Source organism: Thalassophryne amazonica, chromosome 8, assembly GCF_902500255.1.
Source record: "Thalassophryne amazonica chromosome 8, fThaAma1.1, whole genome shotgun sequence".
Taxonomy (NCBI): Eukaryota; Metazoa; Chordata; class Actinopteri; order Batrachoidiformes; family Batrachoididae; genus Thalassophryne; species Thalassophryne amazonica.
In genome coordinates, this window is record NC_047110.1 from 94,048,635 (window position 1) to 94,069,481 (window position 20,847).

Consider the following 20,847-nt stretch of genomic DNA (forward strand, 5'->3'; position numbering starts at 1 on the left):
CTGTCCGAGGCCATAAGAAGATCATTTGTAACCTTCACTAATGCTGTTTCTGTACTATGATGAATTCTAAAACCTGACTGAAACTCTTCAAATAGACCATTCCTCTGCAGATGATCAGTTAGCTGTTTTACAACTACCCTTTCAAGAATTTTTGAGAGAAAAGGAAGGTTGGAGATTGGCCTATAATTAGCTAAGATAGCTGGGTCAAGTGATGGCTTTTTAAGTAATGGTTTAATTACTGCCACCTTAAAAGCCTGTGGTACATAGCCAACTAACAAAGATAGATTGATCATATTTAAGATCGAAGCATTAAATAATGGTAGGGCTTCCTTGAGCAGCCTGGTAGGAATGGGGTCTAATAAACATGTTGATGGTTTGGATGAAGTAACTAATGAAAATAACTCAGACAGAACAATCGGAGAGAAAGAGTCTAACCAAATACCGGCATCACTGAAAGCAGCCAAAGATAACGATACGTCTTTGGGATGGTTATGAGTAATTTTTTCTCTAATAGTTAAAATTTTGTTAGCAAAGAAAGTCATGAACTCATTACTAGTTAAAGTTAATGGAATACTCAGCTCAATAGAGCTCTGACTCTTTGTCAGCCTGGCTACAGTGCTGAAAAGAAACCTGGGGTTGTTCTTATTTTCTTCAATTAGTGATGAGTAGAAAGATGTCCTAGCTTTACGGAGGGCTTTTTTTATAGAGCAACAGACTCTTTTTCCAGGCTAAGTGAAGATCTTCTAAATTAGTGAGACGCCATTTCCTCTCCAACATACGGGTTATCTGCTTTAAGCTACGAGTTTGTGAGTTATACCACGGAGTCAGGCACTTCTGATTTAAAGCTCTCTTTTTCAGAGGAGCTACAGCATCCAAAGTTGTCTTCAATGAGGATGTAAAACTATTGATGAGATACTCTATCTCACTTACAGAGTTTAGGTAGCTACTCTGCACTGTGTTGGTATATGGCATTAGAGAACATAAAGAAGGAATCATATCCTTAAACCTAGTTACAGCGCTTTCTGAAAGACTTCTGGTGTAATGAAACTTATTCCCCACTGCTGGGTAGTCCATCAGAGTAAATGTAAATGTTATTAAGAAATGATCAGACAGAAGGGAGTTTTCAGGGAATACTGTTAAGTCTTCTATTTCCATACCATAAGTCAGAACAAGATCTAAGATATGATTAAAGTGGTGGGTGGACTCATTTACTTTTTGAGCAAAGCCAATAGAGTCTAATAATAGATTAAATGCAGTGTTGAGGCTGTCATTCTCAGCATCTGTGTGGATGTTAAAATCGCCCACTATAATTATCTTATCTGAGCTAAGCACTAAGACAAAAGGTCTGAAAATTCACAGAGAAACTCACATTAACGACCAGTTAGTGACGCCAAGTAAGAGCTAATCATGGTTTCCTTCAGCAAGCAGATATCAGTTTGGTGTAAGCACGTCTCTCATCATAGGCCCAGTAGAGTATAAGAGTATGGTATCAGCCCCTCTTTATTCTGTTCATCCTGGAGCGTTTTCACAACCCATGGTTGAGTAAACTGCAGACTCGCTTGATATTTTTTGTCTCCTGGAGTTTTATTTACACCACAACACCAGTGGCAATTATTTAACCTCACAGAAGAGTTAAACTGTGAAGGGGCAGCTCATTCTTAGACTGTGGGCATTTCACAGAGTGAGTGCTGGCTCACCGGGCACGTCTCAGGGCAAAGACGCGCTCCAATCTGAGCTCTTGTTACATACTGTAGTGTTCAGAATAATAGTAGTGCTATGTGACTAAAAAGATTAATCCAGGTTTTGAGTATATTTCTTATTGTTACATGGGAAACAAGGTACCAGTAGATTCAGTAGATTCTCACAAATCCAACAAGACCAAGCATTCATGATATGCACACTCTTAAGGCTATGAAATTGGGCTATTATTAAAAAAAAAGTAGAAAAGAGGGTGTTCACAATAATGGTAGTGTGGTATTCAGTCAGTGAGTTCGTCAGTTTTGTGAAACAAACGGGTGTGAATCAGGTGTCCCCTATTTAAGGATGAAGCCAGCACCTGTTGAACATGCTTTTCTCTTTGAAAGCCTGAGGAAAATGGGACGTTCAAGACATTGTTCAGAAGAACAGCGTAGTTTGATTAAAAAGTTGATTGGAGAGGGGAAAACCTATACGCAGGTGCAAAAGATTATAGGCTGTTCATCTACAATGATCTCCAATGGTTTAAAATGGACAAAAAAAAAAAAAAAAACAGAGACGCGTGGAAGAAAACAGAAAACAACCATCAAAATGGATAGAATAATAACCAGAATGGCAAAGGCTCACCCAATGATCAGCTCCAGACTGATCAAAGACAGTCTGGAGTTACCTGGAAGTGCTGTGACAGTTAGGCGACGCCTGTGTGAAGCTAATTTATTTGCAAGAATCCCCCACAAAGTCCCTCTGTTAAATAAAAGACGTGCAGAAGAGGTTACAATTTGCCAAAGAACACATCAACTGGCCTAAAACGAAATGGAATATTTTGTGGATGAGAGTAAAATTGTTCTTTTTGGATCCAAGGGCCGCAGACAGTTTGTGAGATGACCCCCAAACTGAATTCAAGCCACAGTTCACAGTGAAGACAGTGAAGCATGGTGGTGCAAGAATCATGATATGGGCATGTTTCTCCTACTATGGTGTTGGGCCTATATATCGCATACCATATATCATGGATCAGTTTGGATATGTCAAAATACTTGAAGAGGTCATGTTGCCTTATGCTGAAGAGGACATGCCCTTGAAATGGGTGTTTCAACAATGACCCCAAGCACACTAGTAAACCAGCATATCTTGGTTCCAAACCAACAAAATTAATGCCTCGCAGATGTGAAGAAATGAAAAACTGTGGTTATACAATTAAGTACTAGTTTAGTGATTCACAGGACTGCTAAAAAAGCAGTTTGAACAATAGTTTTGAGTTTGTAGTGTCAACAGCAGATGCTATTATTATTGTGAACTCCCCCTTTTCTACTTTTTTTTTTTTTTTACTAATAGCCCAATTTCATAGCCTTATGAGTGTGCATATCATGAATGCTTGGTCTTGTTGGATTTGTGAGAATCTACTGAATCTACTGGTACCTTAACAATAAGAAATATACTCAAAACCTGGATTAATCTTTTTAGTCACATAGCACTACTATTATTCTGAACACTACTGTATGTTACCAAAGTCTAAAGTGAGTCATTTGAGGCCTACATTCTGCCGATGGCTGGGGAATGTCTACATGCACAGACAGACCTGTGAGATGTTACAAGAATTAAAAACCAGAGAGCAAAATGACACATTTAAGCACCAGTTATTTGTGTACAAAAGTAAAATTTATTTTTCAAGAGTAAAAAAATCTGACAAGAGAAAAAAATTACAATTTCTGTTGCAAATACAAAAAGGTGTTCAAAAATGTAAATACTGCATTGAAATATAAAATGAAATACAATAAACTGTACACAGACTGCTTCCCTCTTACATCCATGTTTGAGTCTGCATAAATTACGTTGGTCTAATTTCATCAACTGCATACAAACTAAAGGACCTGAGAATGTAAACAAGTGAAAGCTGCACAACCTGATACAGATGTGGTCAGGCGTTTACATAAACTCATCATGGGTATGAATGTCATGGTAATTTTGGACTTTTAAATGATGCCTGAACTGTTCTTTTACCAGGGTGGAATGACTGAACAGCACACATCATTAATGATTTTGGCAAGTTTGAATTAATTTAGAATCTTGTCTAATCCACACAGGCTCAAAATTATACATAGCCCTTCAACGTGAGCCAAGGCCTATCAACTCCTTGTTAGCGATCATCATTGGCTACAACTTGTATCTCGTTGCCAGCATAAAAATGACGTGTTTGACACCACTCATTTGAAGTGAGCAATACTTGGAATAATGGGAAAGTCCAAGAGACTCAGCGAGGTCTAAGAAGGAGAACTGTAGATTGAAAGACGTTTGGAAGGTCTCTTGGAGACCTTCCAAACCTTTCTGAACAACTGTAGATTCCAAGATCATCAGGTCCAACAACTGTACATAAATACAAATTTGTCAGATGGGTCAACACTTTCTCTTGAGTCTAGCACAACATAAGAAAGACTGATAATCGATCAAATGCTCCCAAAATAAACTTCAGGTGCTCTATAGAAATTACTTTAGGCACCTTGGCACTTGCACGCATTTAACCCCAGCACTGCTGCGCAATTCCTCGTGCCAATGCAACCCGCTGAGTTCCGCTGGATGCAGCGCTTTGTGCTGCTGGACGCTGCTTTATATAAAAATAATGTTTGTAGCGGATTAATCATTTGCAAGAGTTTGGCTGATGAAACCACCTCTAATTGCTCAGGAATCAAAGAGGAATTTAACACAGCTGCAGCTGTTCTCCTGTACTTCATGATGTGGAGAATGCATTTGGAATCATCTCAAAGGTAATTATTTGTAATATTTATATTGTAATGCCTTGGTGAAACAGCTGCATTTTCATTCCTTCTTATGAGTATCTGTAAAATTATGTTGATAATTCACATTGTTTGCACAATGTTCACATATAGTTCACAAATTAAGGCGTGCGAGAGATTTTGAACATTTCCAAATTGTCTTTGTGCACTTGCACAAAGCCGCACACAGTTTACAACGAGTTAACTCTCTGGCATGGCAGATTGCGTACCAGTGCGTGGATCAAATTCATTCAAGTGTCAAGGCACCTTTTCTCTTAGCAGTTTGCTGTGGGAAGTTAAAAAGTCTTGGATTTGGATAAGTGACCCATCCTTGGAAAAGTTATGATGTGGTCTCATACTGTGTGAAGCTTGCATGGACTAAACAGCTTAAATTTGAAGTATGAAAGTCCAAAATAATATAATGCGTAAACGTGTCCATCTGCAATGAAAAAGAAGCCTGAAGTTAACCCCCCGCCCTCGCCTTCCCCACCCCCAATATAGCAAATATCTGTAAAACACATACAGTTTTTCTTGGCATTTGTAGCAGAAAGAAAACAAAAATGTACATTTGTAACATTTGTCAGCAGCTATTATGGAAATTCATATTTTAAGTAAACTAAAATGGTTTAGTGATATATAACTTCCAAAAGGAAAAAAGACAGTATGTCTAAAAACTGTTGCCAACTGCAACTTGCTTCTCCTTCTATTCCATAGGCGGCTGTTTCTTCATGTATTTCTTCTGAAATTCATGGAAAACACTGGAAATGTTTGGGTCCATCGCCTGAGGTTGAGGGGTCCATTTCTTCTCTGGGTTTGGAGCCCATTTACCTGTAAAATTTATTCATAAGTTACCAAAAACTGTATCCAATCCTCAATTACCAACAGTAATATCATTAGTGTACATTTCAACTCAACTCATTTCAGTGATCTCTAATTTTTACAACAATTGTAAGCTATGTATCCCTATGTCACATGGCTTTAAGCCTGGGTCCCACCGAATAATGGAGGAGCCACGCAGCATGTTTTCTTTGCTACGAGAGGGTTTCTTCAACTATCGTGGGAGTTTCGTGCCTCTGAGAGGCATTATCTTCAGTTAACGAGGCTCCTCTCTGAACGTGGCGCTAATTTCAAGATGTTCAAAATTTAGCAACAACAGCGTGGCGCAGTTTGTGTACAAGTTACTGCAATGGCTTAGAGGCATTTGCATGGTGCTTACGAGTCTGCTAAAAGCCCATTATCTGTGCACCTGGCAGCTACGCAGGACCTGAGAGGCTATTTTTGGAGCAGCTGCCCTCTTGCGCACACAATTCCACCTGCTCTGTGCACTGGACACTATATATAAAATAATTATTTTGTAGCGGGTTAATCATTTTCTGCCAAACCTTGGATGCTGAAAACACCTCTAATCACTTCTGGAATCACAGAGTTTTATCTGGATGCTTTTTTCCTCTATTTCCTGCTCCATATAGAATGTATTTTGAACAGCTTAAGGTAACTATTTTTAATGTTTTCATAGCTTGATAAAACAGTTCCTAGCTGTAAACGTTTGTCAATAGTTGATTTAATATCTTGTTAATGGATCACATGAGCTCTGCTGTGTGCACGCACTGACGCAGTGACTCATCACGCTGCAAAGGTCCACTCCTCCATACAGATCTTCTCTAGATCTTGCAGGTTTGGAGTTTCAGCTCCCTCCAAAGATTTTCTATTGAGTTCAGGTCTGGAGACTGGCTCGGCCACTCCAGGACCTTGAAATGCTTCTTACGGAGCCCCTCCTTAGTTGCCCTGGCTGTGTGTCTGGGGTCATTGTCATGCTGGAAGACCCAGCCATGACCCATCTTCAATGCTCTTACTGAGGGAAGGAGGTTGTTTTCTCGCAATACATGACCCCATCCATCCTCCCTTCAATACAGTGCAGTCGTCCTGTCCCCTTTGCAGAAGAGCACCCGCAGAGTATGATGTTTCCACCCCCATGCTTCACGGTTGGGATGGTTTTCTTGGGGTTGTTCTCATCCTCTAAACATGATAAGTTTAGTTGATTCCAAAAAGTTCTATGCTGGTCTCATCTGATGACATGACCTTCTCCCATGCCTCCTCTGGATCATCCAGATGGTCACTGGTGAACTTCAAACGGGCCTGGACATGTGCTGGCTTGAGCAGGGAGACCTTTTAAACCATGACAGCATCATGTGTTACTAATGTAATCTTTGTGACTGTGGTCCCAGCTCTCTTCAGGTCACTGACCAGGTCCTCCTGTGTAGTTCTGAGCTTTCTCACAATCATCCTTACCCCACAAAGTGAGATCTTGCATGGAATCCCAGACCGAGGGAGATTGACAGTCATCTTGTGTTTCTTCCACTTTCTAATAAATAATCATAACAGTTGTCTTCTACCAAGCTGCTTGCCTGTTGTCCTGTAGTCCATCCCAGCCTTGTGCAGGTCTACAGTTTTGTCCCTGGTGTCCTTAGACAGCTCTTTGGTCTTGGCTATAGTGGACAGGTTGGAGTGTTATTGATTGAGTGTGTGAACAGGTGTATTTTATACAGGTAACAAGTTCAAACAGGTGCAATTAATACAGGTAAAGAGTGCAGAATAAGAGGGCTTCTAAAAGAAAAAAATAACAGGTCTGTGTGAGCCAGAATTCTTGCTGGTTGGTAGGTGTTCAAATACTTATTTGCAGCAGTAACATACAAATAAATAATAATAAAAAAAAAAAATCATACATTGTGATTTCCAGATTTTTTTTACATTATGTCTCTCACAGTAGACATGCACCTAAGATGAAAATTTCAAACCCCTCCATGATTTCTAAGTGGGAGAACTTGCAAAATATACATATACACACACACAGACACACACACACACACACACACAGAGAGAGAGAAAGTGATCAACAGGTGTATATAATTTAAGCGGCCACCTCATTCTGTATGCAGAACGGCACGGCACACAAAAGAGCAATTTTGCAGAAATAAACGGACAAACACAAAGTTAAAAGTGATAACGGTGTAAAAATGACTGTTTAAAGCCAGGGAAAAAAATAAAGCCAGCAAGCCACGGATGGAATTTAAGCCAGTGAGACGGCGCACAGAGGTGGCTGTCCAGGAATGGACAAGAGCGATTTTGCAGAAATAAATGGACGAACATAAAGTTTATAGTAGGATCATGGTGTGTGTGTTTAAAGCCTCAGAAGAAATAAAGCCAGTGAGGAGCACAGAGGCAGGGAACCCGTGGTTCGACCAGGTGTGGGAGGGCTGGAGGTTTGGACCAAACCCATCATGTCTAAACGTGCACCAACATGGCGTTATCATGGCACTACGTGGCTTAGTATGGCTGATGCGAGCCATTCGAGGCTCCAATGACAGGTTGGTCGTGGCTCACTAGAGGCTGCTACGTGGCACATGTGGGGTACAGAGAGGCACCTTCATAGCGGATACGTGATAGATGAAAACGTGGGTCATTCTTCAAATAATCGCTGACACACCCATGCGTGGCTCCTTATTCATTCTTCATTATTCGGTGGGACCCAGGTTTTACATGGAATGTTATTAACTGTTGTAACCATTTGACAAAATTAATTTTAAAGGTGGAACCCAAAAAAAAAAACACTTAAATGCAGACTGCAAAACAAATTCTGTTTTGAAGCCTTCAGCATAAATAATCCACTTGCAAGACGTCAACTAGTCACAACTTTTCTGCTTCTTTTTCCACTAAGTAAAAGGGGTAATTGTTAAGTGTGTCCACACTGTGGAGGAAAAATTGATGTTTTCCTCATGTCTGTAGTGCACGTACCGACCCAGGGTCATCCCCGTCCTTGTTATGGCAGAGGTGGCGGCGCGAGATTAAAATGGGTCTCTAAATGAAACGTTAGAAGTCTCTGGCGATACACTGCATGCTGTGTCTTCTCCAGATGCATATTTTTACTTAGACCAAAAATAAATCTCTGCATTGATATGTCTGACTCCTAATTGCTACTTCAGCCGCTGGTCTCATTTTATGCTGAACATCACAGAAATTCCACAACACACATCAGAACTATGTCCAACCGATAATTTATTAATCTCAGAAAAACTAGAGGTGACACCAAGCTGAATGAAAGTTCAAACAGCATTTATTTAAATCATAGGCAAGAGAGAATGTTAAACAGTCCGCATTCAAAATGATTTGTCCAGTGTTGTTAACAGTGTAAGAAAATTTCCCATCTGATGCATGACTGTCATTTTATACTCACTAGCTTTACTCACTTCCTTAGATTATGCTTCACTACGACCTAATGCTCCGGTATGTTGTTAAGATTTGGAATTCAGAAAAAATATTTACATGACGACGCCGGAATGTCTGCATTATGTGACCCTAGGATGTTGACCTCTCTGCATCTGGGATGAGTAATATCTTACAACTGTGGTCAGTCTTACAGCGAGGTCAGTAGGACAGTGACACAAAAACACATTTATGCCTCTTGACCACCACTTTTTTTTTTAGTGCGAAGGTGTTAAAAATGTTATTTACATCATATTTGGATCACTGAGAAAAGTATTTGTGTTCACTTGATTTCTTCCAGTTTTTCAGCATGTCACATACTAGATACTTCGGAATAAAAAAAGTTAACATAAGACAAAGGTGACCTATCATCACTGTAGCAAGAAAGGCTGGATACCGCCAAGGAGTTTTTCTTTTTTTTGTCAAGCCAATGCAGGACTGTCAGGTTGTAATGTGGGGTTGCCGGTTTCAAGGATGTGTGAATACATTCCTGCTCCAACTCCTTAAATCCACATGCTGTAAATCAAGACTGGTCAAAGAACTAGGCCTGCACCATTTGTGTGAATCAGGGGTTACCTCCAGTTCATGCTGTATGGAAATGCCTGGATACCTTTCTTCTGTCAAAATGATAAGCTCCAGATAGCCCACGAGTCAGTCATCAATTAGACCTAATCAGTACCACTTAAGAGGACTAAACAAAACTTAGAATAAAGCCTGAGTGTACCATGGCCTACACAAAAATATATGACGGCCATTCCATGGTGGAAGATATAGCCAGCTAGGGGCCAATGAATTACACAGGGGTCAAAATCTGCAAATGCCCCAACCATATTGATTAGTATACCATAGGGCTGCAGCTATCGAGTATTTGTGGAATTGAATATTCTATAGATTAATCAAGCAATAGGATAAAAAGTATCTTTGTGTTTTTAAACAGTATCAGTAGTGGCAGGGCTCTCCCTAAGCACAATGTTGCTGTGCCATCATGCAGATTTTTAAGTTTAGGATGTTCCCTCTCTCTGTATTGCCGGGTTATTATTTATTTTTTCATATTAAGAGTTTTAGAGCTTTGCAAAACCATAACCCCAGGTAGTCTGTGAAATCTTCAGTCAGCAGACAGTGCATTCTTTTTTTCCTTCTTATTGCATATTTCATTTGCACTTTTTATTACTGTCATTTATTCATTGTTTAGTGTATATTTATACATGCCATACAGAGCAGCTCAAACCAAAGTTAAATTCTTTGTTTTCTGTGGATACTTGGCAAATAACAGCCTTTGAAAAACGGCTGTGGATTGCAGCGTTTCCACAAAAGCTGCCTGTCGATAAAAACTCTTACCAAATCTGAATTAAACCTTTTTTTTTAAATCATTAAACATGACTCATTTAAAGTGCGCGTCTTTTCACTTGCGGACGTCTTTTTTTTTTTAATATATACAAACACACTGCTTCACTTTAAATGCGCAATAAGTCCATTTCAGACGATCCGCACGGACTCTTTCTCTTAAAAGGCTTTATTTTACTCAGCGTGTGGCTTTGTAAACTTGTAGCATCGCCTGCTACATTGATTACCGCTATGGTCTTCTTCTGTGTTTTTTGTGGGAGCGTTACAGCGCCACATACAGGCCTGGCGTATGTACTACAGCTTTAAACGAAGCCTCGAGGCAAAGAATTTACCTCGAACATTTTTTGTAATCAAATTATTCGAATTACTCGATGAATCGTTTCAGCCCTAGTATACCATCTCATTTGTCTGATCATAAAGATTTGAAAAAGTTACAGTTTAGACTATGACTGAATATTATGGCATTACGGGGTAAAAACAGCAAGTGGTGACAAAGGTTAGTTGCAACTTGTAGGGCCCCTTCACACATAACACGATTGAAGCCAAGTAGCGCACGAAGCAGGAACTGCATGCCATTCATGAAAAATCGGAGCCGCCTTAAAGGCCTCGTACACCTGTCGCCACAGCCATTCGCGCACACGTGACCGAAAGACAGCGAATGCCCTGTGCGTGCTCATTCGATCCCCCTCTTGGCAGGTGTCAGGCAAATTCCAGGTGCCACACACAAGCATCTAACACTGCTCGCTGGACACTTAGAAAAGGCGGGGCTATTTGCGCTACTGGTACGATAGACAGTAGGCAACCACATTTGACCAGCTGACTGCTGTGGACTACAGCTCAGCTGGAGAACACGCAGTGGACATGCGTGGGCAGGCGCTCATGCCCTGATGAAGACCGGCCAGCGTCCGAGCACGCGGCACGGTGTGAAGCCGGCCCGGTCGGCTGATGTCACTTCCACCGCATAAATTGTAGTTTACATGGCAGACAAAGAGTGGAGATTAAATAAAACAAACGGGGTGAAGGCGTGATCGCTTTGCGCGTATGCTTTGCTGTAGACATATGGAGCATGTCAGCTGACCGCAGAGTGACAGCTGGACGCGACCATGCATGCAAGGTGTTACATTACAACACACATCAGACAGATGCAAAACACATAATACATACGTACATACAATTAAAATCACAGAACAAAGCAACAGAGTGAACCTTTTTGTCCTGTGACCTGATGAGGTCTGCTGACAGAGGTGGGCATGTCCCTGCGATGTGCAACAGTTCAGATATCTGTGCTTGCAAGTCATAGCTCGGGAACACCTGTACTGGCTTGTAGGATATGAAGTCGCATAACTACAGAGTGAAACGCGGACGTCAGCATGCTGTCCTCGTGTGGAAATCAATTATAACATCAGCTTCAGCTGAATGGCATGTCAGCGTACCGCAAAGCTGCTAAATATCATGCCATGCAGGAAATCACCCCATAGGATGCCCCCGAGGCATGTGTCACTGCAGGATGTCCCCACATTGTAATAATTAAAACACATATCACATTTGCAGCGGATCACTGCTGATGTGTTCACGATGTGAGAGCCCAGCTCTTCATGACACAAGAGCTGACTCTTTGTGAGACGGGAGCCAGCTGGCTCTTCATGACAGGAGCAGATCAGGTAATTCATGTATAACATGAAAGGGAGAACAGTAATCCACGTCATTTTATTACTTTCTGGTTTACGTCTAGGCGGAGGCTAAATCCGCTCTTTGTAACAGGAATTAAGTATTATAAATTGTGGTGGTTTTTAATTAAATTTTTTCCTCCACTGCTGTGTGCACAACTTCAACGTACTCTCGCACTGGTTCGTGCACGCAAACACAAGCATGCAAGAAACCGTTGCTGTGGCTGAGACTATTTTTAATGTTTTGCTGTTTGGAAGCAGGTGGCACCCTGAGGTATTTAAATTCTCAAGTTTCATCATTATCATCACCATTTAATGCAATATCAACTTTGTGATGTTTGTGTTTGTTACCTCTTGACATCTTGTCTGGCAAGTTGGAGTCCTTGTTCTTGATGTTGAGATCAGGCTTGTCTGAGAAGACAGATTATTAGTTCAGTTATTCAATCCAATTTATCATAAGGTCTACAAAACAGGATTATGGCAAAGAAGTACCTTTTTTACAGAAAGATTAAAAAAAAGTTATATCTTGTATATATAAGTGATATAAATGTCAGTAGTGTGTGTGTGTGTGTGTGTGTGTGTGTGTGTGTGTGTGTGTGTGTGTGTGTGTGTGTGTGTGTGTGTGAAAGCATGTCCATGTAGAAGAATTTTTAGGTCCATATTTGAACTGTGATGAACTATCAAGTGTCCTGATCCGAACTGTATGTCCTCTGGTTGAGCTAGCAGGTGTTCAACCCAAAAAAAGGGCTCTATTAGTCATTGAGTCTGTCAGGGGCTTTCCAAGGCCTTTTAGGTGCTTTCCCGCAGGCCACGTGCGAGGGGCCTCGGGCCAGCTGCACCTGTGGCTGAGGCCACGTGCGGGGGGCCTCAGGCCAGCTGCACCTGTGGCTGAAGGTCTTTTTAAAAAATCAGTTGTAAATCCTTCACGTTTTAATGGGAGCGTTTGTCACATTGAAATAATGGCCTAACACCTGCTTAGGGTTCACTAGAGGACGCTTCCAATAGAAAACCATGTCTTGGGAATGAAATAAATAAAAAAGTTGAAGGAGGAGCGATGCCCGCGGGTCTCCAATAAATAGATGAGCGCGGTTGTCATATTCAGTCTCTCTAGAGGACTCAGTTTGTCTAAGCTCTGTGTCGAAGGCTTAAATAAACTTAAAAACTCTGTGCATTTTATCTTGCTTAAGGCTGAATTATTCTAAAGTGTTGTGTCCTTTTCTAGCATATCACTTGCAATTAGTTTGTGTTATCTAAAAGACGACATCCCGAGAAGACTAAAGACGAGCCACGACATCCACCTGTCTAAATGATGACTGGCCCGATGCTTAGGAACTATAAGTGCAACAACCAATACATTCTGAAGACGGGGATGGACAGGGAATGTCAGAATATTTATGGACCTCCCACATTAAAACTCACACTTCCTTCCATATTCCCTTGTGTTCTGTCCGCAATGTCCAAATACGTAGCAAACATTAGCTCCTAATGTTAACAAAATAAAAGTATTGCTTAGTCAAGACCAAAGCTCATTGAACAAGTTTAAAACATGCCTTTAATCTCAATCAATTCCTTCTTTGATGCCAATGATGGGTTTAATTTTATATATAAAGTCAGATGTGCATGTACGAGGTCTATTAGAAAAGTATCCGACATTTTTTCAAAAACCATATGGATTTGAATCACGTGTGATTGCGTCAGACAAACTTGAACCCTCGTGCGCATGCATGTTTTTTTCCCACACCTGTCGGTTGCGTCATTCGCCTGTGAGCAGGCTTTGAGTGAGGAGTGGTCCAGCCCCTCGTCGTCGTTTCATTGCCAGGAAATGGCGGAATGATTTGGGCTTTTTTTCCCATCAGAATTTTTTCAGAAACTGTTACAGACTGGCAGCTGGAAACCATTAGAAAAATTTATCCGGCTTTCGGTGAAAATGTTACGGGCTTGGTAGAGAATAAGGAGTGTTACTGTCGCTTTAAGGATGGCCCCCAGCGGCTGTGGGGCACGCCGCGCTCCGAAGCCGCCATCGACAGGCTGAGTGACCATTTCATTTCTAAACGGATGGCTGTCTGGATCCGTGACCATCGTGTGCCATTTCTCTGGTTATCACAAGAGCTGGGCATCAACCATTTTCCGGCAGATTTCACTTTTAACAAGGGATTTTGTCATGGAAAGCCGAGCGGAGGCTTCGCGCGTCACGATGGATTCGCTACTGGAGCAAGACAAAACCACCTCCGTTTTGGTCTCACAGGACGGCTTTGAGATGGCGTTCAGACAGCTGTCAGTGGTTTTTCCATCGAGTGATTATCCGAGAAATTGTGGATGTGCCTGGACATGCCAGAACATGTCCCGTGAGGCTTCATCACGGCGTTGCTTTGCGCCATGCGGGACCACCGCGACGCGCGAAGCCTCCACTCCTCTTTCCATGACAAAAACTCCTGTAACAGTGGAATGTGCCGTTCAGATCCAAACTGGACGCTGTGTTTTATCCGGGATGTCGTCTGACTTCCCAACTTTTTGGATGAGTGATGCAATCTCTTTTAGGGTCTGTTCAAAGCTTTTGTACATGTTTTATCTGTCCATTGTGTCCAGTGTCCCTTTTTAATGGTGTTGTGTGTTGGGGGGGGCAGTGCTAAGAAAGAGGACATTCTGAGGCTGAATTAAAGACGGTGGGCTCAGTGGTTGGGCTGTGTCTGGGCTCTGTGGAGAAGGTTGTGGAGAACAGAACGCTCTCCAAGATCAGGGCGATCCTGCCCAATCAGAGCCACCCCCTGAACTCAGTCTTCTCCCATCAGAGAAGCTCCGTGAGCTCCAGATTCCTCTCACTGAGGTGCACCACTGAGACTGAAGAATTCTTTCGTCCTTCGTGCCATCAGGCTGTATAATGCAGCCACTTCAGGCAGGAGCAGGAGAAGTGAGCTGGAAATGTCTCGAGCATGATCTCCAGTGCCTTAACTCCTTTCACTATGATTTTGTTTTTACTTCAGGATCAATCATCTATTCATCTATCGCTTTGACCGGCTGCTTTCACTGTTGACGTCTGAGCACTGCCTCCCGCACAGAGCAAGCTGACCCCGCCTCCTGCAGAAAGCAGGAGACGGGGGGACAGAAGTGGCGGGACTCGCTAAAATTTTGATGACTGATGGGAAACAAACAAGCAAACAGAGGACACCAAAACAACTGTGTTCATCAAGTCAATATATTAATTATCGTAACAGGATTACAGAGCAGGTTGAATTTGTTACTGTTCTATGCTGATGATCTAACTTTGTAATGTGGCACGAAGTGTTACATGGAAGAAGGGAAGGATGCATGACAGCAACTACATTTACGGCAGTGAGGACAAACTCAAGCAAAACGGAGACAATGTTATTTTAAAAAGATAAATAAAAACAAAATTTTTTCAAAGTTTTGAATCAATTGTGAATGGGGTAACCCACTTGATGTTGGCTAGACAGAACACCAGAGGTTTGCTTCCATTTCATGATTAGGGTTGGTTATTGATAAGATTTTATCAATATCATTATCGATTCCGCCTATTTATCCAATTCCTTATCGATTCCTCTTTTGAATTTTCTGTGTACTAAAAGTAGGCTTTACAGGTTTTCTATGTCAATAACATTTTATTGAGTCTTAAAGTAAATAAATATCAAACTGGTCACTGGATCCTTAAACTCTGGACATAAATAAACTCTACATGGTGCATCTTTGATCTCTGGACATAAATAGAAATAAAATCTGTAGATTTTGTCAAAAGCATTTCCTTACAGACATTATTGGCATGAATGTCTTTCCATACATCTGAGCTGAGCTCTTGCAGCTGGCTGTGCTGCATGTCACGATGAAATTCACGAAGAATGCAAGATGTCACATTTTGGGAGGAAAAACATTTTAGTCTATTGTAGTTTATTGTCTGTATTACAGCATTTGGAAAGAGGTAAAGCAGCAATTTGTTTTGAAGTTATTAATTTCGAACGGACTTTGTCTCGGCAGAGAGCCACGCAGCATTTGGAGCTGTGCCAACGGAACGGAGGATGATTCTCGTTTCTTGACTGCAACAAGACAAGATTCCCAGTTAGTGACTATAATCAACACAAAAGTGACTCACAATTGACATTCTAAAGGCTTTGAGAGGGGTTAAGAAGCGGACTTGCCGCTTCTGAAGAGCAGCGAATCAAAGAACCAACAAGCCAGCGGTTCGAAGCACTGCCTCATTGGTTCACGTTTCAAACTGGAGTCGCGCTGTAGAAACAGTTGATTACAGAGCTGCTACAGGGTCTGTAATCAACATAGAGGAATGATCATTTTCAAGACAAATGCCCTCAAAAACAACGGCCGCTCTGAAGAACTCATAAGGGAATCATTTTAAGCAAAAAGCCTACTGATGTCGATGGATTGAATCATTTCTTAATGACACCCGAAAAGAACATATTCTCGATACCCAACTCTACTCACGACAGGATAAAACCCCTATTCCACAGAACACCATTCCATCCCGAAAAGCAAATTAGGGCACATTTTGAAGCTCCTTGATCCATGTTTTGTCAATCTTGAACAAACTTGATATACGCAGTAATTATGACCATCATCTGCACCAGTTTTGCACTTGGGATGAAATTGTTCAAAAGGATTCACCATGTAGAGTTTATTATGTCCAAAGTTTATGGATGCAGTGACCAATTTCATACAACCCCTGCCAAAAATTATGGAATCACCGGCCTCAAAGGATGTTCATTCAGTTGTTTAATTTTGTAGAAAAAAAGCAGATCACAGACATGACACAAAACTAAAGTCATTTCAAATGGCAACTTTCTGGCTTTAAGAAACACTATAAGAAATCAAGAAAAAAAAAATTGTGGCAGTCAGTAACAGTTACTTTTTTAGACCAAGCAGAGGGAAAAAAATATGGACTGAGGAATAAATTATGGAATCACCCTGTAAACTTTCATCCCCAAAACTAACACCTGCATCAAATCAGATCTGCTCGTTAGTCTGCATCTAAAAAGGAGTGATCACACCTTGGAGAGATGTTGCACCAAGTGGACTGACATGAATCATGGCTCCAACATGAGAGATGTCAATTGAAACAAAGGAGAGGATTATCAAATTCTTAAAAGAGGGTAAATCATCACGCAATGTTGCAAAAGATGTTGGTTGTTCACAGTCAGCTGTGTCTAAACTCTGGACCAAATACAAACAACATGGGAAGGTTGTTAAAGGCAAACATACTGGTAGACCAAGGAAGACATCAAAGCGTCAAGACAGAAAACTTAAAGCAATATGTCTCAAAAATGGAAAATGCACAACAAAACAAATGAGGAACGAATGGGAGGAAACTGGAGTCAACGTCTGTGACCGAACTGTAAGAAACCGCCTAAAGGAAATGGGATTTACATACAGAAAAGCTAAACGAAAGCCATCATTAACACCTAAACAGAAAAAAACAAGGTTACAATGGGCGAAGGAAAAGCAATTGTGGACTGTGGATGACTGGATGAAAGTCATATTCAGTGATGAATCTCAAATCTGCATTGGGCAAGGTGATGATGCTGGAACTTTTGTTTGGTGCTGTTCCAATGAGATTTATAAAGATGACTGCCTGAAGAGAACATGTAAATTTCCACAGTCATTGATGATATGGGGCTGCATGTCAGGTAAAGGCACTGGAGAGATGGCTGTCATTACATCATCAATAAATGCACAAGTTTACATTGATATTTTGTACACTTTTCTTATCCCATCAATTGAAAGGATGTTTGGGGATGATGAGATAATTTTTCAAGATGATAATGCATCTTGCCATAGAGCAAAAACTGTGAAAACATTCTTTGCAAAAAGACACATAGGGTCAATGTCATGGCCTGCAAATAGTCGTCTTCTTTGTCTTTCGGCTGTTCCCATTAGGGGTCGCCACAGCAGATCAATCATTTCCATCTCACCCTGTCCTCTGTATCTTCCTCTGTCACACCAACCACCTGCATGTCCTCTCTCAGCACATCCATGAACCTCCTCTTTGGTCTCCCTCTTCTCCTCCTGCCTGGTGGCTCCATCCTCAGCATCCTTCTCCCTATATACCCTGGGTCCCTCCTCTGCACATGTCCAAACCATCTCAATCTCGCCTCTCTGACTTTGTCTCCAAGCCGTCCCACCTGAGCTGTCCCTCTGATATGTTCATTCCTAATCTTGTCCATTCTTGTCACTCCCAAAGACAATCTCAACATCTTCAGCTCTGCCACCTCCAGCTCTGCCTCTTGTCTTTTTGTTAGTGCCACTGTCTTTAAACCATACAACATAGGTGGTCTCACTACTGTTTTGTAAACTTTCCCCTTCACATTTGCTGGTATTCTTCAGTCACAAATCACTCCTGCCACCTTTCTCCACCCTGCCTGCACTCTCTTCTTCACCTCTCTACCACATTCTCCATTACTTTTAACAGTTGACCCCAAATATTTAAACTCATCTACTTTCACCACTTCTACTCCTTGTAACTGCACTATTCCACTGGGCTCCCTCTCATTCACACACATGTACTCAGTCTTGCTTCTACTGACTTTCATTCCCCTTCTCTCCAAAGCATATCTCCACTTCTCCAGACTAGACTCAACTTGCTCTCTCTCACTACAGATCACAATGTTATCTGCAAACATCATAGTCCATGGGTACTCCTGTCTGATCTCATCTGTCAACCTGTCCATCACCACTGCAAACAAGAAAGGACTCAGAGCTGATCCTTGGTGTAATCCCACCTCCACCTTGAATGAGTGTCATTCCGACTGCGCATCTCACCGCTGTCACACTATTCTTGTACATGTCCTTTACTACCTTAACATACTTCTCTGCCACTCCAGACTTTCTCATACAATGCCACAACTCTTCTCTTGGCACCCTATCATAAGCTTTTTCTAAGTCCACAAACACACAATGTAACACTTTGTCCTTCTCTGTACTTTTCCAACAGTATTCTCAGAGCAAACATTGCATCTGTAGTGCTCTTTCTCAGCATGAAACCATATTGCTGCTCACAGATCTTCACCTGTTTTCTAAGCCTAGCTTCTACTACTCTTTCCCATAACTTCATGCTGTGGCTGATCAGCTTTATGCCTCTGTAGTTACTGCAGCTCTGCACGTCACCCTTGTTCTTGAAAATAGGAACCAGCACACTTCGTCTCCACTCCTCAGGCATCCTCTCACTTTCCAAGATTTTATTAAACAATCTGGTTAGAAACTCTACTGCCATCTCTCCTAGACATTTCCATGCCTCCATTGGAATATCATCTGGACCAACTGCCTTTCCACTCTTCATCCTCTTCATAGCAGCCCTCACTTCTTCCTTGCTAATCTCTTTTACTTCCTGATTTACTCTCACCACATCATCCAGCCTTTTCTCGCTCATTTTCTTTATTCATCAACCCTTCGAAATATTCCTTCCACCTTCTCAGCACACACTCCTCACTTGTCAGCAAATTACCGTCGTTTTGACCGTTGGGGTTTTTACGTAATTATTGTATGGCCTTGCCTTACAATATAAAGCGCCTTGGGGCAACTGTTTGTTGTGATTTGGCGCTATATAAATAAAATTGATTGATTGATTGATTACGATGTGCATCTTTTACCACCCTAACCTGCTGCACATCCTTTCCAGCACTGTCCCTTTGTCTGTCCAATCGGTACAAGTCCTTTTCTCCTTCCTTACTATTCAACTTCTTGTACAGCTCGCAATATGCCTTTTCCTTTGCTTTTGGCACTTCTCTTCTCGCCTTACGCCGCATCTCCTTGTACTCCTGTCTACTTTCTTCATCTCTCCGACTATCCCAAAACTTTTTCGCCAACCTCTTTCTCCTTATGCTTTCCTGGACCTCTTCATTCCACCACCAAGTCTCCTTGTCTTCCTTCCACTGTCCAGATGTCATACCCAGTACTGCCCTAGCTGTCTCCCTCACCACATCTGCAGTACTCTTCCAATTGTCCAAAATTGCTTCACCTCCAACTAGTGCTTCTCTCACCTGCTCGCTAAATTTCACACACCAGTCTTCCTCCTTCAGCTTCCACCACCTGATCCTTTGTTGAGCTCTCACTCTCTTCTTCTTCTTTACCTCTAAAGTCATCCTACAAACAACCATCCTATGCTGTCTAGTGACACTCTCTCCTGCTACCTTACAGTCTGTGATTTCTTTTAGCTTGCATCTCCTATAAAGAATGTAGTTCACCTGTGTGCACCTTCCTCCACTTTTATATGTTACCCTGTGCTCCTCCCTTTTCTTAAAGTAGGTATTCACCACAGCCATTTCCATCCTTTTTGCAAAATCAACTACCATCTGTCCTTCCCCATTCCTATCCTTGATACCATATCTACCCATTACTTCCTCATCACCTCTGTTCCCTTCACCAACATGCCCACTGAAGTCTGCTCCTATCACCACTCTTTCATGCTTGGGCACACTCTCCACCAACTCATCTAACACACTCCAGAAATCTTCTTTCTCCTTTATCTCACAACCTACCTGTGGGGCATATGCACTGATGATATTCATCATCACCCCTTCAATTGCCAACTTCACACTCATCACCCTGTCAGACACTCGCTTAACCTCCAACACACTTTTAACATACTCTTCCTTTAAAATGACCCCAACACCATTTCTCTTTCTGTCCTCACCATGGTACAACAACTTGTACCCACCGCCGATGCTCCTGCTCTTACTTCCCTTCCACTTGGTCTCTTGCACACACAATATGTCTACCTTTCTCCTCTCCATCATATCTGCCAGCTCTCTCCCTTTACCAGTCATACTACCAACATTCAAAGTCCCCACTCTCATTTCCACCCTTCCAGTTTTCTTCTTCTCCCGCTGTTCGTGGCAACATTTTCCTCCTCTTCGTCGTTGTCTTCGCCCAGCAGTAGCCCAATTTCCACCGGCACCCTGTTGGGCAATAGCACCGGTGGCGGACGTTGTTAACCCGGGCCGCGACCGATCCGGTATGGGAATTCGATTCTGAGTCTGCATAGTTGGGTTGGCTTGTTTTACGCCGGATGCCCTTCCTGACGCAACCCTCATTTATCCGGGCTTGGGACCGGCACTCAGAATGTACTGGCTGCACACCCCATGTGGCTGAGT

The 20,847-nt window shown here is 41.9% G+C and overlaps 1 protein-coding gene across 1 annotated transcript in view; it reads right to left on the bottom strand.

Annotated features, from left to right (window-relative positions):
• Positions 1 to 4,952: 4,952 nt before the first annotated feature.
• Positions 4,953 to 20,847, bottom strand: part of si:ch211-106e7.2 — a 64,235-nt gene continuing 48,340 nt past the window's right edge. The window contains exons 3-4 of the mRNA XM_034177010.1: positions 12,089 to 12,148; positions 4,953 to 5,294 (exon numbers count right to left, since the gene is read on the bottom strand). Coding sequence (XP_034032901.1) covers positions 5,170 to 5,294; positions 12,089 to 12,148 — 185 coding nt within the window. The 3' untranslated portion in view covers positions 4,953 to 5,169. The remainder of the gene's footprint in view (positions 5,295 to 12,088; positions 12,149 to 20,847) is intronic.